Raw genomic sequence first — 27,430 nt, forward strand, 5'->3', positions numbered from 1 at the left:
CCAGAGCTTGATACCTTTCTTCCAAGCTTGGACCAGCTCCAACCCCTGCCTCTCCGGTTCCGGCTGGGTTGCTCATGATGCTTTCTCCTGCACAGGCAGCGTACAGAGACTGTCAGACTGCTGTCAGGGGATGATTAGCTGCTTGTGCTTAAAATTGCGCCCCCTCAGAGTTTGTGCGGCTCCACACAAACCTCTGTGTGTGACAGAGCTCCTCAGACATGTCTGCTCTAGTCACTAGTAGAGTCTGACAGTGGCTGCCTGCGGAAGCGTTTCCAGCAAAGAAGCTCCTTAACGGAAACGCGTCTCCTGGACTCACGACGTGGCAGCTTCCGGCGAAGTATGGGTCTCCCTACAGTTGCTTCTGACACCTCCCCGCTATTTTCGCTGGACATGTCTCTCACCCCTTTCTCTCCCCTGCTGTTTCCTGCCTGGGCTGCTGCGTCTCTCTCAGCATTACTGAGATCCTCCTCCAGAGACCCCTCGCTCCCCCTGCTGGTCCCTGCTTTGGCTGCTGACTCTCTCCCAGTCTCTGGGAGCCCTACCAACTCCCTTTCCTCTGATGTCAGTTCCCTGACAACATCTGTACAAAAATGCTGGGACGCGGGTGACGCTGTGGGTTAAATCACAGAGCCTAGGACTTGCTGATCAGAAGGTCGGCAGTTCGAATCCCCGCAATGGAGTGAGCTGCCGTTGCTCGGTCCCTGCTCCTGCCAACCTAGCAGTTCGAAAGCACGTCAAAGTGCAAGTAGATAAATAGGTACCACTCTGGCGGGAAGGTAAATGGCGTTTCTGTGTGCTGTTCTGGTTCGCCAGAAGCGGCTTAGTCATGCTGGCCAATGACCCGGAAGCTGTACGCCGGCTCCCTCAGCCAATAAAGTGAGATGAGTGCCGCAACCTCAGAGTCGGCCACAACTGGACCTAATAGTCAGGGGTCCCCTTTACCTTTTTTAAAAAATGCACCTGGAGAAACATCCCTAAAAGTTCACCCCTCATTCCAGAACGCCTCAATCCCTTTAAATACAGTGTTTGCTTATTCATGCCAGCTGCTGCTTCTTAGAGTAATGCGACAGCCAAACTAGGATTTGACATCCAAATGAGCCCATTGTTAAATGTTGAAATTGCTACAGGTCCTTAATCATGGTTTGTTTTTAACAGACATTTAGACCATCACAGACTGTGGGACCCCAATGAATTTGCTGTCCACTGCTTCAAAATCATCATGTACTCCATACAGGTATGTTTACCCTGTACCTATTTCATAGTCAACAATAACCCATTAAGATAAAGGAGGAAGTTAGGGCTGGAACCAGCAGACACCCCTCTGGATGTTTGCAGGGTCAGACTTCTGCAACATTGGAGGGTCCATCATAATCATTTCAGGGGTGTTCATGCTGGAGAATTTATCATTAGCGTCTAGCTTCTGCCGTTTAACTCTCTTCTCTCAAGTTCCTGATTATTATTTTTTTTGTAGTGTTGTTGAAGGTAATATGTGTTGAGTATCTTTTCATGGTGTGGCAGGTTGAAAAATTGTTTCTGTTCTAGCAGGGTTTTCTGTTGGCTGTTTTTCCTGTCCCTCCGTCCGTATGTTTAGTTTTATTTAACAGGATTTATATACCCCTTAATCTTCAAAATCTCTAAGCAGTTTACGTAGTATTAGTTTAGTTGTTGTTTAGTCATTTAGTCGTGTCCGCCTCCTCGTGACCCCCTGGACCAGAGCACGCCAGGCCCTCCTGTCTTCCACTGCCTCCCGCAGTTTGGTCAAACTCATGCTGGTAGCTTCAAGAACACTGTCCAACCATCTCATCCTCTGTCATCCTCTTCTCCTTGTGTCCTCCATCTTTCCCAACATAGTATTTAAAATACATAAATTACACACCCGCACACTTCCCCTGCCCTCTCTGCTTTTTAGTTTGCTAGATATATCTGTTTTATAGGTTGATTGTGAGCTACTCTAAGTGCCTCATACTCGGGTAGAGAGCTGGGATAAAATGTATTAAATATAGACAAAACTGAACTCACTATAGGTGCCAGGTTTTAGGGAAATACTGTTCAAAAACAGAAGGATAGATGAGAACATCCTAAAGATATTTGTTCCCTGCTGGACTGGAAATTAGTAGAGTTTGCTGTGAGGAGGAACTCCTTCCATCTGTTTTGAAATTCAAGCTCCCTTTACTGTGAAATTTAATTTCGTTCTTTCTGTTACATCAAATTCGTCTTCAAAACCCACAGCGCCTTTTCTGGACCGCCAGTGAATATTTTTTGTACCCTCCCCCCTTTGCGCTCTTTATTCTTCAAACTCTGCCCTCTCTCACTTTTATTCAAATGCCTCTTTAGAGTGTAATACAGCCTGGCTTATCCACTGGGTTCTCTGAATCACCCAACTCCGGTGGTGTGCGAATGTGCCTTGGTATTATCAGTTAGAATGGCCAACTCTGGAGCCATAGCTGTAATTTTGAAGGGCTATAACGAGCTTTTGCTGCTTCCTTCCCCTTCCCAGGCGCAGTATTCTCATCATGTGATACAGGAAATCCTGGGGCACCTTGACTGCTGCAAACGAGACTCTCCCCGAGTTCGAGCCGGTATCATCCAGGTCCTTTTGGAGGCTGTGGCCATTGCTGCTAAAGGATCCATTGGTGAGACCGGCTAATTCAGGATGTCTTTAAAGCCTGGGAGTTTTTGGAAGGGCTAGTTGGTTATGGAAATGTGGAATAGATAGTGCCATGTCTAATTCTGGTTTCCCTCCTCATATATCTACTTTCCCCCCGGTAGAAGAACAGTAGATTATTGGAGTTACTGGTTTTTTTTCCTTGTTTTTATTATGTATTTTGTGTTTTTGACTTGTATTTTAATGCTGTCCACTGCCCTGATAATAAGGATGAAGGGTGGTATACCACTACTACTACTACTACTACTATTACTATTATTAATTTTATTATTTTATTTTATTTTTATTATTTTGTTATATTAAAAATCATATGCTCAGAATCTCCTTTTGACAGCCTTGGGGCATGTGTGCTAAAGTTAATTTATCCCTTTCAAAGAGCTGTGACCGGAAGTAGCTCCAGTAAACAGAGGTGTGACCCAGCGTGCAAGGACTAATTACTGCTAATTGGTCTGCAGATAAAATGCAGGATCTGTAGGCACAGACAGAGAGAGGGAGAGAGAGAGAGAGAAGCCAAGTAGAAGTAGACCTGGCAGGAAGCCTCAGGCTCTCAGAGCAAAGGCAGGAGTCTCAGTGCGATTGTGAAGCAGGAGGGACGAGTGGTCCTTGGGGAAGAGGGTGAGCGAATGCCAGGATATTTTTGTGTACGATAAATGGAGTCTCAGGAAGAGAGTCCTTGCGATGGAGCCTGGTGTCAAACTCACCGCGTGGAAGACGTGGGGGCCGCGGGAAACCCAGATGGTAAGGATGCCCGTGTTGCAGAAGAGGCACCCTGTGGATTCTCCTGGTTGTCTTTCTGTTGTTGACTTCTACACGTTGTTTTTTTCCAGTTGGTGGGTGTTTTTAATTCAGCTTTTTCCAAAACAGAAACTTGGTGTGACAGGTTGCTGGTTTGTTGGTCTTCTTTTGACTCTGGTGCTCGCTTGTTGCGACAAACTGCTTTTGTTGTTTGATTTTTTGTTGCTCTGGAGTCTGAACTTAATGAGGAGTAAGAGGTGCAGCGTGTCCTCGTCCTAAAGCCCTGGAACCTCTCGGCTAGACAGCATGTTTTGCTCCACATGTGGGCGCTAGCATCTTTATCATGGAATTTGTACTTTGAAACATGCATGGGGCGGATTTAGGGATGTGCAAGCGGTGTGCACACGCTGATCACTGAAGCCAAGGGCGCAGGGTTTTGGGAAGGGGGCGCGAGGCTCTGACAGGATCCTAAAGTCCTCCCACCTCCTTCCCAAACCTTGTTAGTGCTTTCCCAGCTTTTGGGGAGGAGAAGAGAGGTCTCTAGAACACCATCAGAGCCTCGTGCCTCTTTCCCAAAGCCCCTGCAACTTGTTTACCTCCTTTGAGAGGGCAGTGGGGGGGAGGGGCTTGGCCGGAGGGAAGGAGTCAGATTTTGGCCTTGCACAGGACACCACATTACCCAGGTCTGCCACTGCATGCATGGATTTTAGAAACCCTCACCAAATCTGGAGGGAGTTCCTTCTGGCAGCTGGGTTCGCCTCATAGCCCCATCATAAAAGGTAAAGAGACCCCTGAACATTAGGTCCAGTCGTGGCCGACTCTGGGGTTGCGGCGCTCATCTCGCTTTATTGGCCGAGGGAGCTGGCGTACATGACTAAGAAGCATGACTAAGCCGCTTCTGGTGAACTAGAGCAGCGCACGGAAACGCCGTTTACCTTCCCGCTGGAGCAGTACCTATTTATCTACTTGCACTTTGATGTGCTTTTGAACTGCTAGGTTGGAAGGAGCAGGGACCGAGCAACGGGAGCTCACCCCGTCTCGGGGATTCGAACCGCCGACCTTCTGATCGGCAAGTCCTAGGCTCTGTGGTTTAACCCACAGCGCCACCCGCGTCCCTTTATAGCCCCATCATAGCTCATTGGTAAAGGGGGGGGGGGCTCTGGCTTTGCACGCAGAAGGTCCCAGGTTCAATCTTTATTGGCATTTCCAGTTGCAAAAAGATTAGGAGAGCAGGGGAAAACACACACTTTCAGGCCACCTCTCAACCCCACCATCTCAAAGCAAGAGCCTAGGCTAGGCTGGCCAACGCTGAGCTGTGTAGGTAAGGAGCCTGGCCTGGTCTACAGCAGAGGGAAATGTGTTTGATGGCACATTGAGGCTGGATACAGTTTGTGCTCCCCAATCACAACTGTCTGCATCCTGGCCCAGTTAAGAGAGCGCTGGCCTCACACACAAAGCGGAACACTGTGGGTATACAGGCGCGCGTAGAGGGGCTCACAGACACCTGTTAGAACATGATGAAGGGTATTTTCCAAATACTGCTGCAGACAAGATTTTACAGTGGATGCTCGGGTTGCGAACGTGATCTGTGCGGGAAGCACGTTTGCAACCCACAGCATCCACAACTCTCAGCACTACGTCTGTGCATGCGCGGATTGAAATTCTGCACATGCACAAAGCACGATTTAGTGCTTCTGCGCATGTGCAAGTGCCGAAACCCCGAAGTAACCCGTGCCGGTACTGCCGGGTTCGGCGTGGTGCGCAACCTGAAATTGTGCAACTCGAAGCGTCTGTAACCCAAGGTATGACTATATACTGTCACGGATACTTTCATTGATATGCCTGCATTGCAGGAATCTAGTCCAACCTTCAGGGTCCCTTCCAACTCTATGATTCTATACCCTGCTAGGGAAGCTGCACATAGATATTGATGTCGGGGGAAATATCAAAACATTTGCCTGATGTTGGGGAGCCTGTCATAAAGTTCTTATATTTCGCTGGAAGCAACCAAGAGTGGGCGGGATATCATCACGATCATGTTCTGTATATGGACTTTATGTATTCCTCAGTTTTTATTATATTATTCATGGTTATTTTATTGTTAACTGCCCTTGGATATTTGGAAAATACAGTGGTGCCTCGCAAGACGAAAAGAATCCGTTCTGTGATTCTCTTCGTCTAGCGGTTTTTTTGTCTTGCGAAGCAAGCCCATTGACGGATTAGAGGATTAGCGCTATTAGCGCTATTAGCGGCTTTTAGCGGCTTATCAGCTTATTGGATCAGCTGATAAGCAGCTTAGCGGCTTAGAAAAAGGGGGGGGGAGGAAAAAACCCCCGCAGGAACTCGCAAGACATTTTCGTCTTGCGAAGCAAGCCCATAGGAGATTCGTTTTGCGAAGCACCTCCAAAACGGAAAACTCTTTCGTCTAGCGAGTTTTCCGTCTTGCGAGGCATTCATCTTGCGGGGTACCACTGTAAGTAAATAGCTTTTGCTTCTGACTTCCAATTTTGTGAAACTTCCCTGTCCTTGAAAAACGAGATTCCGGTTGATGTGTTTGTCGTCTTTTGCACAGGCCCGACTGTCCTCGAGGTGTTTAACACGCTGCTGAAGCACCTGAGCTTGAGTGTGGATTTTGAACTGGGCCAAGACTCTGATGGCAAAGGTAGCCTCAACAGCCGCACAAAAGAGAGCGATGAAAAGATCGTCCAGAATGCCATCATTCAAACTATTGGTGAGTCAGTCAGATAATTCCCCCTTAGGTGGGTGTATGTTAGCAAAAAATTGAAATCCTGTGTTGCATTTTTTTGGGGGGGTGGGGGAGCTTCATAATGGAGCTGAGCTTTTGAACCCAGGTCCTCACCACAAGGACTGTGGGGACATTTGTGGGGCTCAGAATAAACCTAGCCTTTCTAAGAGACCTCTCAGAAGAAAACCACAAGGGGAGCTGGCCTGGTCTGGGGGATCTTTCTCAGCTTATTAAACCAGCTCCTCTCCTCCTCCCCAGCCGTGTGCTGGCTTCAACGTTTCATTTCTGGGTTTTTTTAAAGCCAGAGCTGCCTGTTACATCCAAACCAGGACTGTCTAAATGTCAAGATTAACTAACATTTAAAGCAGATTTTCTCAGTTTGGACATCAGGGAACACTGGAATGAAGTGCTCTGAAGCCCACATGGGAGGGGAGGAATGCTTGGGCCAGACTCTCATTCCCAGCTTCATAAACTGGGGGAGATTGTCCAAACCAGACGAGTGACTCAGATTTGTTAACACAAGGCAGCCGTTATTTCAGAAGATCTGGTGGGAGGAAGACAGTGATGTGGACTTAATTTAATCCTTGAATTCCCAGGCCTTCTCTGTTTTATGAACAGATGGCCCACCGTTGCCTCATCCTTCCCTTTTCCGTTCCGTAGGTTTCTTTGGCAGCAACCTCCCAGATTACCAGCGCTCCGAAATAATGATGTTTGTTATGGGGAAGGTCCCTGTGTTTGGGTCAGCATCTCAGACTGTGGACACCAGCCAGTTGGGGTTTGTACTTTCCCTCTTGCCTGTTCCAGAACCCTGGTGGCAGAGCTGATGCTCTTAAAACTGTGGCTTCCTTTTGCGCTTCCTGCTGTCTTTGCAATTCGATTGGCTTTGATGGAAGATGATCCCTTGGTGAACCCTTAGGGATACGGTTAGCTATAAATAAAAAACAATTAAGTACCTGCAATTGATCGTTTCCCCCAGTATGCACATACTAAGTATTCAGGTGTGGGAATGAGGATTACGGTAGATCCAAACGCCTCCCAGGAAAAAATAATTCTGAAAGCAGGGAGAGAGGTGGCACTGCGTAGCCGACAGGTCTGGTAGTTCCAGACTCAAGGGGTGGCTGCCTGCAGAAGGAGAATGTGTGAGATTGCTTAAGAGAGGAGGTGATCTGAGGGTGACAGAATCGGGTGAGCATGGCTGACAAGCCCAGGAGGGCTTAGTTCACTGAGGATTGTCTCTGGTCCTGCCTTTCCTGACAGGCTTCCTGCAGAATTGCCCCAAGAACCAGAGCAGTCATGCAGGAATAGTGAAGGAGGTCTTAGGGAGTTTGCAAGATGCATGCCTATAAGTCATTCTTGCCCTTACTTGTTGCCTCTGGTCATTTTCTGACTCCTTCCCACGGCATGTGTCAGCAGCAGCCCTGAGTTTGCACATGTGACTTATCAGGTGGTCCGTGTGTATCTCAGCGCTAGTATGGCAGGAATGGCCCTTCAGGGCGTTCTGTCACTCCAGGTATCAGTGGGCAGGAAGTGGTTGCCAGTAATGAATCATAGCAAGAGATTAAAAATGGGATATTACACCTGCCATAATGAACTTGGCTGGAATGTAAGCAGAAGGCGTCTGTGACATGCCTCTCCTCTCTTAGAGTTGACTCCTGGAATGCCATCTGGCAGAGAATTACAAAAAACATTGCTGCTCTCAGTGTTCTTTGCCAGTCTGTTCTGTACGCATCTGGGTGTGGCGTGCATTGCTTGAGAGATGGGTCTGGTAGGGTGTTTGCCACAGAGCGATGGGGACTTGCCCAAACTAAGTAGCCGGCCATGGCTCTGGCGGGAAACAACATCAGAGGTGCAGCTTGCACTCAAAACATGCACAGCTCTAGTGAGTGAACTGGATCACGGAGCCATATTGATCTAAAGTACAGCTCTTTTCTGCTCCCCTCCAGGGATTTGGGAACCAGGAGGATTCAGATCATGTTGCTGCGGTCTTTGCTTATGGTAAGTCTGATAATGGCTCCGCAGAGGAGTATGGGTGTGTGTGTGTGTGTGTGTGTGTGTGTGTGTGTGTGATGTGTCTGTTTTCAGTGGGACACACAGTCTCTAGGCTTTTGTCATGGAGTAGGATGCATGGATAAGTTAAAATATTTCGATTTCATTTCAGCTGTGGGTGAGAACTCTTGTTTTTATTATTTATCTATTACCCGCCCTTCACCCAGAAGTCCCAGGGTGGGTTGCAGTACCGAAACGCAACATTAAAAACAACTTTAAAATGAGGTGGGCCTAAAGACGGCAGGTGGCGCTGTGGTCTAAACCACTGAGCCTATTGGGCTTGCCGATCGGAAGGTCGGCAGTTCAAATCTCCGCAACGGGGTGAGCTCCTGTTGCTCGGTCCCAGCTCCTGCCAACCTAACAGCTCAAAAGCACGTCAAAGTGCAGGTAGATAAATAGGTACCACTCTGACGGGAAGGTAAATGGCATTTCTGTGCGCTGCTCTGGTTCGCCAGAAGTGGCTTAGTCATGCTGGCCACATGACCCGGAAAAACTGTCTGCGGACAAACACTGGCTCCCTCGGCCTGTAAAGCGAGATGAGCGCCGCAGCCCCAGAGTCATCTGTGACTGGACTGGACTGGACTGAACTGTCAGGGGTCCTTTACCTTTTTAGGTAAGAAGGAATCTCTCCCACCAACTGACCCACAGCTAAATCCACCCTCTTGCGGGGCCCACATGAGGAAGCGTGTCCACACGGCCAGTCACCAAAACGGTGGGCTGGGTCACACAGGGCAGATTTCCAGGTCATGCATGGCGTTGAACAGGTGGCGAGAAGCCACCTGCTAGTTGTGCTCCCATGCTCTTCTGTAAAGGCAGCTCCCCTGTGGGCCTTCTGCTCTTGTTGGAGCCCAGATCCCATCAGCCCTGACTGTGGGCCACGCTAGATGGAGCTGTTGGGAACAGGAATCCAAGAACAGTTGCAAGAGTGTCGCAGGTTAGCCATCTTCCCTGCTGTTGATTGACGGATTGATGGATTATATTTCTATGCCGCTTTTCGTTCGCATGAATCACAAAGCAGCTCGCAAGCAATAAATAACAATAGAAAATCATATCGAATAATTAGCAAACAATCAGTAAAGCAATTGCAATCTATAAAACACTATTAACAAAACAACTGAAAAAAAGCCAAACAGTGTAATTGCATCAAAAGTCATGCTATGTGTAAACAGCAAAATATTATCCAGCCTTAGGTATCTGGATTCACTGTGCAAACTGCTTAAGTATAGATGAACTGCTGCTGCCATTCTGAATATTGTGGATGAGCAAGAACTGCGTCAGTAACACTTGCTGTGTCTTGAACCCCTTGGCAGGTCACCTCGGGATACAATGCCAAAAGCATCATGACTGTTCTCTCAGCCCCGTTCCTGGATCCCCTGCTGTCCTCTTCGCTCACGGAAGACAGCGAGCTCCGGCAGCTCGTTCTAGAAGTACTACACAATCTTATTGACCGGCACGACAACCGAGCAAAGCTCAGGGGAATAAGGTAGGACCAAAAATGCCCCTTTGCGTTAAACAGCCTCAGGAAAATGCGGTGATGATTGGCGCAGTTGCCTCAAAATTAACCTGTGAAATGCTTTTGCTGTATATAAACTAGGGCTGCAGTATTTTGACAAAAAGGTGCCTCTGAGATTGCAAATCCTACCTTGAGAGTTATTTCCCTGTTTGCATGTATCATCAGAAGGCAAGTAATTGTCTTTAGAACTTGTTCCTTCTCATATGCAGATGTGTTCAGATTTAATTAATTAATCATCTGACGCTTACACAGTTAATCAGTTAAGAGTTCTTTTAATTAGGTGTTAGACCTAACAGGGGGTTCCCACTGCCTCACTTTCTCTTGTGCTCCTTCCAGAAAAAATATGGAGAGTCACAACAAGAGGGGCATTTCAGTAGTGCTTCCCCAGGGGAACTTGACAGGCAGTTGCAATTAACATATTTTTATTTCCTTGCAAAGACTTTCGTTTTTGCTCAGGCTATTGAGCGTTGATACTTCAGCTCTTCTGCTGGAGCATTTTTCAGTTGGCTAACTTTATGGTGATTATGCTTATGATGATGTGATGTTTCTAACTTTTCCAGCAATTGTATGACTACTTTTGTGGTTCTTGTTTTAACTTCTGTGCATTTTTGTTTTTGAATTATAAGTCACTTTGAGATATTGTTGGTTTAAGGGGACTAATAATAGTAATAATAATAATAATAATAATAATAATAATAAAAAAAATAGTAATAAAATAATAATAAATGGCGCTGGTGGCGTGGTGGGTTAAACCACAGAGCCTAGGACTTGCTGATCAGAAGGTCAGCGGTTTGAATCCCCGTGACGGGGTGAGCTCCCGTTGCTCGGTCCCTGCTCCTGCCAACCTAGCAGTTCGAAAGCACATCAAAGTGCAAGTAGATAAATAGGTACCGCTCCGGCGGGAAGGTAAACGGCGTTTCCGTGTGCTGCTCTGGTTCGCCAAAAGCGGCTTAGTCATGCTGGCCACACGGATTCGGAAGCTGTCTTTGGACAAACGCTGGCTCCCTTGGCTTATAGAGCGAGATGAGCGCCACAACCCCAGAGTCGGCCACGACTGGACCTAACGGTCAGGGTCCCTTTACCTTTACCTAATAAAATAATAATAATAATAATAGCGGCAACATAAATGCATGCAATCTCACTAAGTGTCATATTGTATTAGCAATCTGTGTTCATATTGTATTAGCAATCTGTGTTCTATTCTGTATTGCTTTTGGTAAACATAGTTTCTTCTGCATTCTTCCTTTGAAGAGGACAAATTCTGCAGTTGTGCCAGAATTTTTCATATAGGTATTTTTAAAAATGAACACTTGAGTATGTGACAAAAGAGAGCTGACCAGAGTTGTTCATGACCCACCCTGTTCCCGTGACTAATTTGTTTTAAACTGTTTTTAATATTAAAATTTAAATTGCTGTAACCTGTCCTGGGTCCTTATGGTTCAGAGCAGGTAAGAAATGGAAATAATAAGTTGATGATGATAAATTGTGAATTCCCTGGAATTGAACACAAACTTGGAAAAGATTGGGGGGGGAATTATAACTTGCATCTTCCTCTCAGCACACAATGATGATAATATGTTTTTTTGAAATTAAAAATGGTGTATTTGTTCCATATCTAGAATAATACCTGATGTGTCTGATCTGAAGATAAAGCGAGACAAAATTTCGCGGCAAGATGTGAGCTTCATGAAGAAGGTAATTGCAAGAAGTAGGAATCTTTTCCTTTGCTGAGTTCCTTCTGCATCCCTTAAAACACGTTGTCATTCTTCACTGATATGCTCTTATCTTCGAAAAATCCTCTCTACCTGCTGCGTTTCCTGAGATTTCCCTCTCCTTCGCAGCACGGCCAGCAGCTGTACAGGCACGTTTACATGGGCTGCAAAGAAGTCGACAACGTGCATAAGAACTTTGAGCTGCTCTACACGTCTCTTGCTCTGATAACGATTGAACTCGCCAACGAAGAGGTGGTGACTGACCTCATCCGCCTGGCCATTGCCTTGCAGGTATGTGCAGCAGGAAGAGATGATAATAATAATAATAATAATAATAATAATAATAATAATAATAATACTACTACTACTACAGTGGTACCTCAGGTTAAATACTTAATTCGTTCCGGAGGTCTGAAACTGTTCTTAACCTGAAGCACCACTTTAGCTAATGGGGCCTCCTGCTGCCGCCGCACCGCCGGAGCACAATTTCCGTTCTCATCCTGAAGCAAAGTTCTTAACCTGAAGCACTATTTCCGGGTTAGTGGAGTCTGTAACCTGAAGTATATGTAGCCTGAAGTGTATGTAATAAAAAAAATAAAAATAAATTACCAGCTGGATGGGCGGGGTACAAATAATAAACCCAGCCAGATGGGCGGGGTACAAATAATTATTATTTGTACCCCGCCCATCTGGCTGGGTTTCTCCAGCCACTCTGGGCGGCTTCCAACAAAGATTAAAAATACATTAAAACGTCACACATTAAAAACTTCCCTGAACAGGGCTGACTTCAGATGTCTTCTAAAATCCCAGGGGGGGGGGTGTACTTTGGCTGGAAACACGAGTTGTGCACGATCCAGAAATGTCTTCAAGCAGGTGTGTCGGTGCCTTTCAATGTTCTCCCTCTCCTTCTCCCCACCTTAAATTAGGATACTGCCATCCTGAACGAGGATAACCTGCCAATGTCTCACCGCTGCAGCATCATGGCGCTGGTCGCCGCGTACCTCAACTTCCTGAGTCAGATGATTGCAGTGCCTGCCTTCTGCCAGCACATCAGCAAGGTGTGCAGTTGTGCCTTCCTTCCGTCTTCCTACCCAGGAGTGACCAGTTTCCGCATTCTTGGGGGGCAGCTTATTTCTGGGAGAAGGGGCAGCAGAAAATGTGTCTTTTCTTGTTCTTTGGAGTTTTAATTGTGTAAACTTCCCTGGAATTAATCTGATGGACAGGAAGTACAGTGGTACCCCAGGTTAAGAATTTAATTCATTCTGGAGGTCTGTTCTTAACCTGAAGCACCACTTTAGCTAATGGGGCCTCCTGCTGCCACCGCTGTGCCGCCGCTGCACGATTTCTGTTCTCATCCTGAAGCAAAGTTCTTAACCTGAGGTACTATTTCTGGGTTAGTGGAGTCTGTAACCTGAAGCGTATGTAACCTGAAGCATATGTAACCCAAGGTACCACTGTATATAGATATTTTGAATGAATGAATATTAATATGCTTGCTGCATAATGCAGCCCCTTCATAATACTGCATAAAGCTCTGTAAGAGACTTGGCCCCATCAAGTGATGATCACATTGTTGTGGATCACATTCACGTGTAGAGGCTTGCCTGCTCCCTTAGTCTCTTGCAACACTGGAAAACAATTCCCCCCCTTACTGTCAGCAGACACCTCAGGACCTTTCTGTCTTTCTCTTTAGATTCCCACCTGATCAAACCTCCTTTTAAATCTTTCACAGGGAAGAAAGGCCATCAAGCTGTTCAACGTGCAAATTGAAAATTGAACCTTGACAAATTTGCATGCTTGATGATTTTTCTTCCCCCTGAAGGATCATGATCCTGCTTGTTGATGGTCCTGTAACCTGTGAGTCTTCCAGTGCATCCAGCAAAATCAGATTTTTGTGAACTGTTCATGATCTCCCTGCAGAGAGAATCTGCCTCTGCAATTCAAATTTTGTTCTGTTCTGTGGATGGCTTAATTTTATTTTTTGGTGCTTTTTAGGTCATTGAAACCAGAACTGTGGAAGCACCGTACTTTTTGCCAGAAACCATATTCAGAGACAAGTGCAGGTAAATGTTGCATGTTTTGTTAGTAGTGGAAATTTTGCATTGTGGCCAGTTGGTTGACTTTTGCAACAAGATGGGGGAAATTTAATACCTAAAGTGAACACTGAGTCCCCATGTTAATTTTCTGTTTCCAGTGCCTGAGTAGTAGTAGTAGTAGAAGTAGTAGTAGTAGTAGTAATAATAATAATAATAATAATAATAATAATAATAATAATAATAAAATTATTATTATTTATTTATACCCTGGCCATCTGGCTGGGTTTCCCCAGCCACTCTGGGCGGCTCCCAACAGAATTAGAAGCACAATAGAACATCAAACATTAAAAACTTCCCTAAACAGGGCTTCCTTGAGTGGTTTCCCAATTCATTTCTTCTCTCTTGCTACATTCAAATGAAGTGATAGCTTGAAAAGCATACAGTGTGAAGTGGTTTAAAATTTGCTTATGACAAATTTGTTAAATTTGTTTATGACAATGTTGATTGATTGGAGGGGGAAGGGACGGAATATTGTGAAGAGAGGAATGGGGTTAGTTGGAGGAGGGCATGGCTGGCTGGCTGGCCCTCTGAGCGTTCCCCTCCTTCCGACCCCCTGAGCTGCACATCCCACTTGCGCCTTCTTAATTTCTTGCCTGAACTCCTGCACTTTTGCTCTTGACAGTCTCCCCAAAGCCTTAGACAAGGACGACAAGAACTTGTTTTTCCTGACTCACAAGATTGCGGAATCCTTGGGCGGCAGTGGATACAGCGTGGAGAGGCTCTCTGTGCCTTACGTGCCCCAGGTGACAGGTGAGCGGTTACGTGGTTCTGATCGTGGCGCTCACTCGTTCATCGTGCTTGTGTCTCACATCTGGTTGGTCACCTGCCTCGTGCAGTGAGCATCAGTTAGGGGTGCAGGCAGAGCTCTGATTTCTGGAGGACTAAATGTGGTTGGTTTGTTTTTTTGCTTCTGGAGGTTTTCACAACCTAACAATCACAGAGTGTTGTACAGAGTCAGATCTATGGTCCATAAGACTAAGTGTCACTACACTGACTGGCAGCAGCTCTGCAGGGTTTCAGGCAGGTTTTCCCCCCTAACTTTACCCGGAGATGCCTGGGACCTTCTGCTTCCAGCCCTTCCTTGAAACCTGGGGCACCTGCCTTCTCTTTTCAAAGTGATAGTTAATAAATATGAAGTTACATCTACTGCAAGGCTGCCATCCACTTGTGGGATAATGCCATGAGGAGCCAGTGTGGCGCAGAAGTGCCGGACTAGGACCTGGGAGGCCAGGCTTCGAATCTCCACTCAGCCGTGAAACTCACTGGGTGGCCTTTGGGGTCAATCACTGCCTCGTAGCCCAACCTGCCACACAGGGTTGCCGTGAGGATTAAATGAGGAGGGGGAGAGCTATCTACATGCCACCTGAAGCTCATTGGAGGAAAAGGTGGAATAGAAATGCAATAAAACAACAACAATAATAAATTTATTATTTATACCCTGCCCATCTGGCTGGGTTTCCCCAGCCACTCTGGGTGGCTCCCAACAGAACATTAAAAACACAATAAAAGATCAAACATTAAAAACTTCCCTAAACAGGGCTGCCTTCATATGTCTTATAAAAGTCAGATAGTTGTTTATTTCCTTGACATCTGATGGGAGGGCGTTCCACAGAGTGGGTGCCACCACCGAGAAGGCCCTCTGCCTGGTTCCCTGTAACCTTGCTTCTCGCAGTAAGGGAACGAGCAGAAGGCCCTCGGAGCTGGACCTCAGTGTCCGGGGAGAATGATGGGAGTGGAGACGCTCCTTCAGGTCTACAGGACCGAGGCCATTTAGGGCTTTCAAGGCCAGCACCAACACTTTGAATTGTGCTCGGAAACGTACCGGGAGCCATGCTGTCAGAATCCTCTCCCCCTCATCCTTCCTTGTTCCGGGGGCCTTTCCTTTCCTCTGTCCTGCACAACTTGTTCCCTTGCATTAGTCATTGCAGGTGCCCAGATTGTGATTTAGATGGGCTGCTTGACGATGGACAAGGGGGTTTGCCTCCCATCTAGGTCAGTGGCATGAACTTTCCAAGGTGTCCCCTGAGATAGATGGGTGCGAGGTTCTCTTCCGTAGGATGCCATGCAGGCCAGAGCAGTAACTCTTTGGCCTCTTGTGACCACCACCCTTCCTGTCCCAGCCATCCGTCACATCTGTGACTGCCACTCAAATTATTTGAAAACTTGACCCTGAGATGCACCGTAACTGCCACTAAATGGTCACTAAATAAAACTACATGTTAGCTTTGTCAGAATGTAGAAAATGGTGAAGAAGTCAGTAAGCTCAATGGGTTGTCTTCAGTGTTAGTCCTGCCCAGAGTTGACCCATTGAAATGAATGGATTTAGCTAAAGTAGGTCCATTTATTTTAATGAGTACTCTCAGTAGAACTTAGTTGGCTACTGTCTCAGAAGGGGCCCTTCCTCCTCCTCCACAACAACGAAATAAAGGCTCTTTCTAAATTTTATTTTGGGTTGTCCGTGTCTGCAGATGAAGACCGGCTGTCCCGAAGGAAGAGTATTGTGGATACTGTATCTATTCAAGTGGACATCCTCCCTGGCAATGGCACAGAAGACAAGGTGAGTTTATTCTCTGTCAGGTCGTGCGATGAGTCTTAAAGGAACTTCTCCCTTGCTTCTCTCATTTTAGAGAGAGGGCAGAATAACTTTGTGCTGTCCGTGATTTAGAGTCTTGCTCCTGAGGCTATGTTGACAATGCAAATGTTCTGTGGTTGGTGTCATTCTTACATTTAATTTCTTTGACCTCATAACTGTTTGAACAACCCTCCACTTCAGAATTTTAGACCCCTGACAAGTAAAATTCTTGTTCTGGTGATGTCCAGTTTTTAATTTTTAATCTCAGCTGCTCAACTTCCTATTCTCTGTCATCCCCCCCCCCAACACCCAGACCTTCCACCAAATAATGACTACCTATAAACAAGCTGATCTGTTCCAAATTTTGCAGGCAGTCACAAGTAAATAAGAACAAAGAATTGCATCCCCCACCCCCAAATGGTTCAGTTGCTTATGTGGTTTAAACAAATATCTGATCTTTTCTCCAGGTTAACATGGAGGAAATTACTTTTGAAGCACTGAAGAAAGCTATAGGTGAGATTGCCCTCAGTTCCCTGTGAAGCTAGCTTTCTCCCTGCATTCCCCTCCAGCAGGCATTGGCCCTTACCAGACAGCCTATGATTTGAAATTAAGAAAAGATCTTCGTCCAGCATTTTGTAAGGAAGATTCTCTGATTGCAACAGCCACCTGCTGCAATTACTTGAGTGCTTTCGGTGTTATCAGAGATTCCTGTTGAATCATGTCAGGCAACGTGAAAGTGTGAAAATATTGTTACACATTTGATACCATAAGGAGAGTCCTGCTAGATGAGACCAAGGATCTCTCTGGTGCAGCATATTGTGTCCCACAGACCTTAGCCCAGCAGAGATCTCCCCACTCATGTCACCCAGAACCAGAATTCAGAGACATAGTGCCTCTGAGACTGGAGCTAGTATATACTGGCAGCCACCCCATGCTGGGTGAAGAAGTACTTTCTTTTAGAATCATAGAATTATAGGGGACAACCAGGGTCGTCTAGGGACGCGGGTGGCGCTGTGGGTGAAACCACAGAGCCTAGGACTTGCCGATAAGAAGGTCAGCGGTTTGAATCCCCGCAACAGGGTGAGCTCCCGTTGCTAAGTCCCTGCTCCTGCCAACCTAGCAGTTCGAAAGCATGAAGTGCAAGTAGATAAATAGGTACAGCTCCGGCGGGAAGGTAAACAGTGTTTCCATGCACTGCTCTGGTTCGCCAGAAGTGGCTTAGTCATGCTGGCCACATGACCAGGAAGCTGTACGCCAGCTCCCTCGGCCAATAAAGCGAGATGAGCGCCGCAACCCCAGAGTCGGCCACGACTGGACCTAATGGTCAGGGGTCCCTTTACCTTTACCAGGGTCATCTAGTTGAAACCTCTGCAATGCAGGAATCTTTTTGCCCCAACATGGGACTCGAACTCGCAACCCTAAGCTGGAGAGTCTCTTGCTCTACCGACTGAGCTACCAAGGCGGTCATGCCTGTCCTGAACCTTCAGCTTCATTAGGCAACCCTGTTGGGTTTTGTGAAATAAGACAGTATGAAATCGCTTTGGAAAGACCAATATCTTAGATTCTGACTTGGCCCACTTTCATCTCTTATAATAAACCTCTTTACTTAAAACTTTCCTAGTAAAAGGCAAGTCCTAGGCTCTGTGGTTTAACCCACAGAGCCACCCACGTCCCTTTTATCTTGGTGCTTATTTTACTTTAAAAGAAAGACAAAGGGTGGGGGAGATGAGGAGAGGCAGGTGGAAGAGACTTAGGACTGGTGCGTATATGATGGGCAAGTCCTAGGCTCTGTGGTTTAACTCACAGTGCCACCCGCGTCCCAAGGAAGGGCGGTATACAAGTTTAATAAACAACAATAATTGCTTGTGTGTTGTGCCAGTCTTGCCTAAAGAGTCTCTGGCAGTTACTCCATTTCTTTCTCTCTTTTTCTTTCCCCTGCCAAAGATAACACTGGTCTTGAAGAGCAAGAGAAGGAGAAGAGGCGCTTGGTGATTGAAAAGTTCCAGAAAGCTCCCTTTGAAGAGATTGCAGCCCAGTGTGAAACCAAGGTGAGCCCAGGGATCTGGATCTCGCTGTGTGAGCTGTAAGGAAATCTGTAGAAGAGGAGCAAGAGGATTGTCTTGGAGTACGACAACCTTTTAGGAGTAAAGGGCTTGGAACAGACTTCCTGCCTAAAATCTGCTAGATGACCTTGGCTATTACACCAGGTGTCAGGCTTCAGGGAATCTGATCCCTCCCACGGGGGCAGCCAAGAAGCAGATAAACAAGAAGAGTTCTTACCAAGTGGTTTATTCAATATTCACAGAGAGAGAAGAAGGAATGTGGTCTCTCTGAGATAATGGCATTGCTCCAAGTAAAGTCCCACCCTCTTAGTCCCTCCTATTCTATGTCATCCCTGTGCCAGCTGGAAACCAAATGGTTTCTAGAGAGTTTCACATGAGAGCAGTACATGTGAAAAGGATCTAGAAGTCTTGGTTGACCACAAACTTGACATGAGCCAACAGTGTGACGCGGCAGCTAAAAAAGCCAATGCAATTTTGGGCTGCATCAATAGGAGTATAGCATCTAGATCAAGGGAAGTAATAGTGCCACTGTATTCTGCTCTGGTCAGACCTCACCTGGAGTACTGTGTCCAGTTCTGGGCACCACAGTTCAAGAAGGACACTGGCAAACTGGAACGTGTCCAGAGGAGGGCAACCAAAATGGTCAAAGGCCTGGAAACGATGCCTTATGAGGAACGGCTAAGGGAGCTGGGCATGTTTAGCCTGGAGAAGAGGAGGTTAAGGGGTGATATGATAGCCATGTTCAAATATATAAAAGGATGTCACATGGAGGAGGGAGAAAGGTTGTTTTCTGCTGCTCCAGAGAAGCGGGCACGGAGCAATGGATCCAAACTACAAGAAAGAAGATTCCACCTAAACATTAGGAAGAACTTCCTGACAGTAAGAGCTGTTTGACAGTGGAATTTGCTGCCATGGAGTGTGGTGGAGTCTCCTACTTTGGAGGTCTTTAAGCAGAGGCTTGACAATCATATGTCAGGAGTGCTCTGATGGTGTTTCCTGCTTGGCAGGGGGTTGGACTCGATGGCCCTTGTGGTCTCTTCCAACTCTATGATTCTATGAGTGGTAGGGGATGCTTTATCCCATGTTGATGGCCTTTCAGCTGATTCCCTGGTGACCCGTTGGAATGCGGAGCTAACCAAGGCTATTGACTGTCTGGCTCCAAAGTGCCCTCTCCGATTGCATGGAGTGCGGACAGCCCTGTGGGTTTTCTGTGGAGCTGAGGGCGATGAAACATTCGCTGAGACAGCTGGAACGCTTGTGGCAGAAAACTCATTCTGAATCTGACCGAACACGGGTTAGAGCTCAATGTCGAGCCTACCAAGTGGCAATGGCAATGGCAACGAGGACCTTCTTCACCGCCCCTATCGCATCTGCAGAAAACAGCAGCAGGAGAACTCTTTCATTAAGAGTTCATTAATAATAATAATTATTATTAATTATTAACCAGGCAGAGGGCCTTTTCGGTGGTGGCGCCCGCCCTGTGGAATGCCCTCCCATCGGATGTCAAGGTGATGGACAACTACCTGACATTCAGAAGACATCTTAAGGCGGCCCTATTCAGGGAAGCTTTTAATGTATGATATTTTAGTGTATTTTGGTTTCTGTGGAAGCCGCCCAGAGTGGCTGGGGAAACCCAGCCAGATGGGCGGGGTACAAATAATAAATTATTATTATTATTATTATTATTATTATTATTATTATTATTAATTTATTATTTATACCCTGCCCATCTAGCTGGGTTTCCCCAGCCACTCTGGGCCGGCTCCCAACAGAACATTAAAAACATGATAAAAAAATCAAACGTTAAAGTCTTTCTGCCTCTTGAGCTTTCTGTTCTGCTACCCTCAATGCATGCTGGGTCCTTGGGGACAGGTAGGAATACTTTCTAAAGACACTGAGTCGGTCAGCTGTCTCTCCCCTGGTGCTTCTTCTTTCTGCTGCTCTCCCAATATTTCCCAGCTTCTCCCCTCTGCAGCCTCAGAACTATGACCTTCTGCAAACCACTGCTCTAAATCTATACTGTCCACCTCTTCTCAGGAAGGTTCAGGCAGAGAGGGCGGCGGCCCCCACCATTCCTCCTCAGTCCAGTCCCTGACACCAGGCCTTTCTGTGATGCTGTAAGATCTGGGGGAGGAGGGCTTTGAGAGGTGGCCTGGACCAAAATCCACTCTGCACCATTTCACCTGTCATTGGAACAGGGTGTCTGGTCCCTGCAACAGAATTTGTGGCCTGCAGTACATAACGGCAGGGTGGGGCTCTACGCTGGTTTCCTTTCTGGCTGGCTAAACTGCATCCAGAGGACAATTGTTGTTGTTGAGTCGTTTAGTGGTGTCCGCCTCCTCGTGACCCCCTGGACCAGAGCACGCCAGGCCCTCCTGTCTTCCACTGCCTCCCGCAGTTTGGTCAAACTCATGCTGGTAGCTTCGAGAACACTGTCCAACCATCTCGTCCTCTGTCGTCCCCTTCTCCTTGTGCCCTCCATCTTTCCCAACATCAGGGTCTTTTCCAGGGAGTCTTCTCTTCTCATGAGGGGGCCAAAGTCTTGGAGCCTCAGCTTCAGGATCTGTCCTTCCAGGGAGCACTCAGGGCTGATTTCCTTAAGAATGGATCGGTTTGATCTTCTTGCAGTCCATGGGACTCTCAAGAGTCCTCCAGCAAACTCCCCATTAAAAGTTCAACGAACGCATTGCAAGACAGTTTGGCCCCTGCCCGAGCTCTTTCCTGGGCTCTGAGGCCTGGAATGACACAAAACCCCATTTTCTCCCCGGAAAATCCCAGACTCCGGAAAGGGAAGCAAATGGTGCAACACTCCTGCATAGAACTGCACCTTGGAATACTTTCCAATAAATGTATGTTTTCTCCCTACAGGCAAACCTCCTCCACGACCGACTTGCTCAGATCTTGGAGCTCACCATTCGGTAAGGGAAATGGCCAGGAGCTGGAGGTTCTACCCTCGAGTCACGGGGGGGGGGGGGGGGGTAGTGGCAGTTCTGACAACCCGGTAGTGTTGGGCATACTGTTTCTGTGGCCAGAGGTGCCGACCTGTCTCTGAGTGGTAAGGAAATAAAGCCACAGGCACACGGCAGCTTACCATAAGCATTACATAAGCTCTGGTTATCTCCCGCTTGGACTACTGCAATGCGCTCTACGTGGGGCTACCTTTGAAGGTGACCTGGAAACTACAACTAATCCAGAATGCGGCAGCTAGACTGGTGACTGTGAGCGACTGCCGAGACCACATAACACCGGTCTTGAAAGACCTACATTGGCTCCCAGTACGTTTCCAAGCACAATTCCAAGTGTTGGTCCTGACCTTTAAAGCCCTAAACGGCCTTGGTCCAGTAGGCGCGTCTCCACCCCAATCATTCTGCCCGGACACTGAGGTCCAGCGCCAAGGGCCTTCTGGCAGTTCCCTCACTGCAAGAAGCCAAGTTACAGGGAACCAGACAGAGGGCCTTCTCGGTGGTGGTGCCTGCCCTGTGGAACGCCCTCCCAGCAGATGTCAAGGAAATAAGCAGCTATCTTATCTTTAAAAGACAACTGAAGGCTGTTTAGGGAAGTTTTTAATGTTTGATGCATAACTGTATTTTAATATTTTGTTGAAAGCTGCCCAGAGTGGCTGGGGTATAAATTATTATTATTATTATTATTATTATTATTACACTTTCTCAGGTAATCAGCTCCTGCAAGGGAGGGCCTCCATGACTGGGACCCCTGATTTGTTACTAGCTGGCACACCCCAGTGCTGTCCTCCTAGGCAACTCCTCATGTTACTCTGGTGCCAGGCTTGCTGCAGGAGCACTGCGCTGCCAGAGATATGTAGGAAGCCCAGAACCTCATGATCGACATCTCCTCCCCATCATGGGGAACTGGGTTAACAGAGGAGTGGCTGCCCCAGTATGCCTTGGGGCTCCTTGCAGTTGAAAATGGCTCCTACCGTTATGGACCAGAAAATAATTCTACTGGGTGATATGAATGGGGTAGTCTCCCTGGGTATGGACAGAACCATAAGGAGGACAGATTCAAAAGAAGCGAGACTACCATCCACCTTTTTGCAATGACACTTGTAATGTGGAATTGTTTGTGGTAATATAATACAGTCGTAGCTCTGCTTATGTATCCCTCTGGATACGTAAACTTAGGGATGCTAACACGGCAAAACCAGAAGTATTTTTCCGGGTTTTGCCGTGCGTGCATGTGCAGAAACCCCCTACGCTCTGTGCGCATGCGCAGAAATGCTAAATTGCACCATGCGCAGAAGTGGTCCTCCGGTTGCAAATTCCTCGGGATGTGGCCAGACCTCCAGAATGGACCTTGTTCGCAACCGGAGGTACCACTGTAGATGGATAATGGTAAAAGATGCAGCAAATTTAAACTTAAACATGGAATCCATGGAGGGAGAGAAGGAAGTCCAAAGGTTCAAAAGAACCTTGTATTTTAACGTTTGAAATGGTTATGTTTTATATGTCTAAAATTATCTATCATCTATCTATCTATCTATCTATCTATCTATCTATCTATCTATCTATCTAAAAGAAAATGGCTCCTATGGCGCCAAGCTGACTTGACATGGAAGATTCACACTTTCCATTTACTCTACTAAAACAAAAACCATGGCCAGTGAGATTTGCCCCCATCCCTTCTTCTCTCTTTATGATCTTTAGGAAGCAGGCCTGAAACTCATCTGGTTCACTCAGCTTTTGTGTAATGTCTTGAGCTAATTGGGTCCATGTTGGGTTCTTTGGGTCTGTGTCTTGCCACAGTTCCCATACGGTCCTGTTGTGTTGCTTTGTTGAATTGCTTTATGGATTGCTAGCTGCCTTGAGGATCAGTTTGACAGAAAGGCAGGATAGGCAATTCAAAAATAAGTAAGTAAGGCAAGGAGAATATCTCACAAGAGAGCCCTTCTCTTGTGGTCACAAGTTGGCTGGGGTGTCCTGAGAAGGCTGTGTTCTCCACTAAACTGATTCTATTATTATTATTATTATTATTATTATTATTATTATTATTATTATTATGTTGCTGAGACGAGACAAAACGTGCTGTGAGATCTTAACCCTCTTTTAATGTCTCCTTTGCAGTCCTCCTCCCAGCCCCTCTGGGACGCTGACCATCACGGCTGGACACACCCACTATCAATCGGTTCCGGTTTATGAGATGAAGTTTCCAGATCTTTGTGTGTATTAAAGAGTCTTCTGGCCTCTGCTGGGCATTATTTACCATTCAGAGCATGTTGTGTAGAGTTCCAGATGAGCTTTGAGCTCAGCCTTGCCTCTTCCCTCTGTCACATTTTAATAGAGCTTTCAGACATAGCCCTGGACTGGGGGGCCTTGGGCTGGTGCCCACATCACAGGTTTCTTACCCTGATCATTCTGCTCTTGAAGTTAAATCTCTCTTTTTCAGAGTATTTCACACACTCTTTTTTTCTCTCTCTTCGGCGTAAAAAAAAAATGTTTACAAGTGTAATACGGTCTCTTTTGCCAAATCGTTTTGTGTTTTGGAGAATTTTAGACTAGGAGCTACAGGGTCTGTGGCATCCGCACTGTCTCGATGTCGTAGGATTAACTGGCAAACTCTTTGCCGGCTTGTTTACTCTTCAGCTTCTTTCAGCACAAGAACCTCAGCACCTTAAGCAATGCTGGGTAGACACGTTGCTAGTCGTAATCCCATAATACTTAACCACAGGCCTGGGGGGTGACCCCTTGCCCCTTCTCCAATCACAGCAGCAAATCTGAATGTACCATGCTTCCTTGTGGTTCTTTGCACATGTGATTTCCCACATCACAAGCCTTGCTGTGGCAAAGATGCCTCTTTCTGTACAAGCACCAAAACCTTTGATGTCTTAAATGTGTCTAGTTCATGCTCTGTGCTTTTTGGGGGAAACGTATTTTTCTGTGTTGCTTTTAGAGTACCTAAACGAGACAATAGATACATAGATATATATATATATTTGGTATATAGCGTAAGAGATTAAGGGCATTTTCAAATGGTAAATAGTTTTTTTTTTGTTTTTTAACTAATTCTGTTTGAAATTGTAGAAGAGAAGCTGGTTATTCCTTGAAATATTTCCCTCTGTAGTATAGTGGTAGCCTTTTAGTGATATTTTGTCAACTGAAAGAGAAAACAAAACGCATGGATGGAGCTTCCTGGAGAGGTTAGAATTTTTATCGTGTGCTTCCCCTCCCCTCCATGAGAAGTAGTTGCATTTTAAAAATGCAACAACTTCCATCTGCTTTAACTTCATTGCTACGTTTTCCTCCAAGGATAAAAAGTGTGAGACATTTGACTCCCTTGGCCTGCCTATCCCCGCGTGCAGGGAGGAGCACTTAACACCCATCACGAAAGAAACAGGCCAGTTTTTCTTATGTCCAACTCACAATTTCAGTTTTGTTGAAAAAAACTGAAAGACATCTGCGCTGCCCGATTGCGCCGCTCAGTGTGAAAACATCAGCTTAGGGCTTGGCCAGATCAGCATTTGAGCATAAAATTGGGAGGGTGTGGAGAGAGGTTAGCTTGACAGTGTACCAAATGCTCAGCCTTCTGTTTTCGTTTTGCTTTTTACAAAAACGAAGTAGGAGAGGGCTGGGTCTCCCTCCCACCTTTTCAGTTTGTCAATCTTGGGAAGCACTCGCCGGGCTCAGGCTGGTAACCAAGCCCTTCTTTTCAGTTTGACAGCGCAATCACAGCTCTTAGCGGATGACGAAACAGCCTCTTTCGCACAGCATTCCCCTGTGATTGCAGCTGCTCCACCCTTCCGCCCTGCTCAGACCACAGGCGCCAGCGCCCCTCATAGGACGTAGTGCCGTTTTCTTGGCGCCCTTAGCTTCCACTTTTTGGTTTTGGAAGGTAAGATGTCTTGGCGTCTGAGGTCATCAGAGTGGTGTCTTATTCGAAGACGAAAGTTAATCTGAGGTCAGTGCGCACACTGAGATTATGCACGCTGCTGCTTTTTTTCTATCGTGTGACTGCTTTTGTACAATATATATATAAAATATAAAAATAAAAGAATGCTGTTTTGATTTGCACTCATGCAGTCGGTGGACCGTGGTGCTAAACACACCCAGCCGCTTATCCCGTCAGCTCTGCATGTAACAGATGCCGTGCACTTCATGTCGTATTTGCTTTGAAGCCTCACCTGAGTTGTTTTCACCTGCCTGCCTCTGGTGTGTTGCCTAGTGGGCGTCTGCATTCCCCAAAGCAATGTTGCTCTTTCTCAGCATTTGACAGGGGAGGGAGAGAAGCAAGCAAGAGCTTTTGAGGCTGGGCTAGCTGCAGATGCAGGACAGATGCCATGCTGGGTCCAAAATGTTCATTCCACTGTGAATTGTACAGGCCTGGGAAAGCAGTGTCTTAGGCATTGTAGTGCCTTGGTCACTGAAGATGGGACGGATGGTTAAGACAACTATCGCTAATTTTGTAACGGTTCCTTTAAGTCAATGAACTTTGGAGAGTGTAAGACACAAAGGCCATGATGTGCTTGACCAGCCGTGTTTGTGGGAACAGTTTGGCGCTGTTCAGATGTTTGCCACTGCTGGCATTTGTTCGTATTCTACCTTGCACCTTGGCGTTTCAGCTGACGACGTGTAAAAGAATGTTTAGCATTTCATAACAATTTAGATTTAAGGTGTAAACGAAAGCTGTTATAACGGAGGACGGTCAAGAGAACAACCGAATTGTCTATTTTACTGATGCTTGGATATATATTCTGCGCACTCTGTAATGAGCCATTTGACTAAATGTAAGAACACTGTGATAATACTGTGCAATCCACATGTAAGCAATAAAATAAACCAAGTAAGTGCAAGCATGGCTTTATTTTTCTTTCCCAGGTGTTTAATTGGTTTGTGGATAATTGGGTTCACTTTGGGGTGCAAATATAAGCTCTTTTGCATGTATCACACAGTGCAAGAAACTTAAAGTAAAGGGACCCTTGACCATTAGGTCCAGTCATGACTGACTCTGGGGTTGCGGCGCTCATCCCGCCGGAGTGGTACCTATTTATCTACTTGCACTTTGACGTGCTTTCGAACTGCTAGGTTGGCAGGAGCAGGGACCGAGCAACGGGAGCTCACCCCGTCGCAGGGATTCGAACTGCCAATCTTCTGATTGGCAAGCCCTAGGCTCTGTGGTTTAACCCACAGCGCCCCCATGTCCCTGTCTTACATGGAGGCAATAAGGTGAAACAACTGCCTCAAAAGCATACAAGGCAAAAAACAATTCTGGAAACCTTGGAAGGACTGTAGCTGAGGGGCAGGGAACATAATAATAGCCCTCTCCTCCTCCATGAATTTGCCCAATCTTGTGGGAGGGAGTTCCAGAGTTTAATTCTGCCCTGTATGAAGGACTTCCTTTTATCCGAAACAAACAAACAAAATTCCTTCCAGTAGCACCTTATAGAGACCAACTAAGTTTGTTATTGGTATGAACTTTCATGTGCATGCGCACTTCTTCCGTCTTGAATCTTCCAACATTCAGCCTTCTCAGTGTCCATGAGTTGTGCTGATAGGAGAGAGGGGAACTTTTTCTAGTCACTTTCTACATATCAGGCATAGTTTTAAGAACTTCTGTCATTCAGTGCTAAATGCTGCAGGCTTCCTTTATGATGCAGTCATTCCATCCCCCGGAACAGAGGCCAAAAGTTACTGAGCTGCTTTTTTTTGCCCAAAGTTGATGTGTTTTTTGGACAAACTAATGCCGTTTTTGAGCTATTTGTATGTGTTACAGGAATTCTAAGGTCTCATATATATAAATCATATGTATGTATGTATGTATTTGCCTTGTAGATTTATGAACACAAGTATATAAACCACGTCTGAAATACCGGTAGTAGAAGAGAACAATCCTGAAGCCATTTTGACTCTTCCAGCCACCTCAAAAATTCTCTGCTGTGAGGAAGGAAAAGCTCCCCATGGTCTCTTTGCTCACAAATCCTGTCTTAAGGGTGTATTGTGTATATTGTGAATAGGGTGAGCCTGTGACCTGGATTCTGGAAGTAAGTATTTAGCATCTCAAAAGGAATGGCCAGGCTGCCCAGGTAAAACAATCAGTGACCATTATCAGGTATCCTGGCAGATAGGATTTCTGCTGTAGACCGCCTCCTTTAGTGATTTATGTATGATGTTTTGGGGGATGGTCTTGAGCTACAGGGTTGGCAATTTCAAAAGTCTGTAAAAGAGCTTGCGCACCAATGGGTTCCTCTTCCCTCCTGTGTGTGAGGGGAGCACCCTGTTGCAACAGTTCAATAAAGATCAGGCTTACAAGCTGCTTTGCTTCTCAATATTC

The 27,430-nt window shown here is 46.4% G+C and overlaps 1 protein-coding gene across 3 annotated transcripts in view; it reads left to right on the forward strand.

The window, feature by feature from the left end:
- The window catches only part of LOC309539394 (protein EFR3 homolog A), a 58,893-nt gene extending 32,941 nt beyond the window's left edge, over window positions 1-25,952 (forward strand). For all 3 annotated transcript variants that reach the window (XM_082235576.1, XM_082235577.1, XM_082235575.1), the window contains 16 exons: window positions 1,156-1,234; window positions 2,498-2,633; window positions 5,973-6,131; window positions 6,807-6,921; window positions 8,090-8,141; window positions 9,503-9,675; window positions 11,325-11,400; window positions 11,547-11,708; window positions 12,344-12,475; window positions 13,413-13,480; window positions 14,136-14,263; window positions 15,982-16,070; window positions 16,553-16,598; window positions 18,030-18,133; window positions 21,017-21,066; window positions 23,230-25,952. In XM_082235576.1, the coding sequence (XP_082091702.1) occupies window positions 1,156-1,234; window positions 2,498-2,633; window positions 5,973-6,131; window positions 6,807-6,921; window positions 8,090-8,141; window positions 9,503-9,675; window positions 11,325-11,400; window positions 11,547-11,708; window positions 12,344-12,475; window positions 13,413-13,480; window positions 14,136-14,263; window positions 15,982-16,070; window positions 16,553-16,598; window positions 18,030-18,133; window positions 21,017-21,066; window positions 23,230-23,335 (1,675 nt within the window). In that variant the 3' untranslated portion in view covers window positions 23,336-25,952. The remainder of the gene's footprint in view (window positions 1-1,155; window positions 1,235-2,497; window positions 2,634-5,972; window positions 6,132-6,806; window positions 6,922-8,089; window positions 8,142-9,502; window positions 9,676-11,324; window positions 11,401-11,546; window positions 11,709-12,343; window positions 12,476-13,412; window positions 13,481-14,135; window positions 14,264-15,981; window positions 16,071-16,552; window positions 16,599-18,029; window positions 18,134-21,016; window positions 21,067-23,229) is intronic.
- The last annotated feature ends 1,478 nt before the right edge of the window (window positions 25,953-27,430 follow it).

The sequence above is a fragment of the Podarcis vaucheri genome, assembly GCF_965113315.1.
Source record: "Podarcis vaucheri genome assembly, chromosome: 8".
In the NCBI taxonomy this organism is placed as follows: domain Eukaryota; kingdom Metazoa; phylum Chordata; class Lepidosauria; order Squamata; family Lacertidae; genus Podarcis; species Podarcis vaucheri.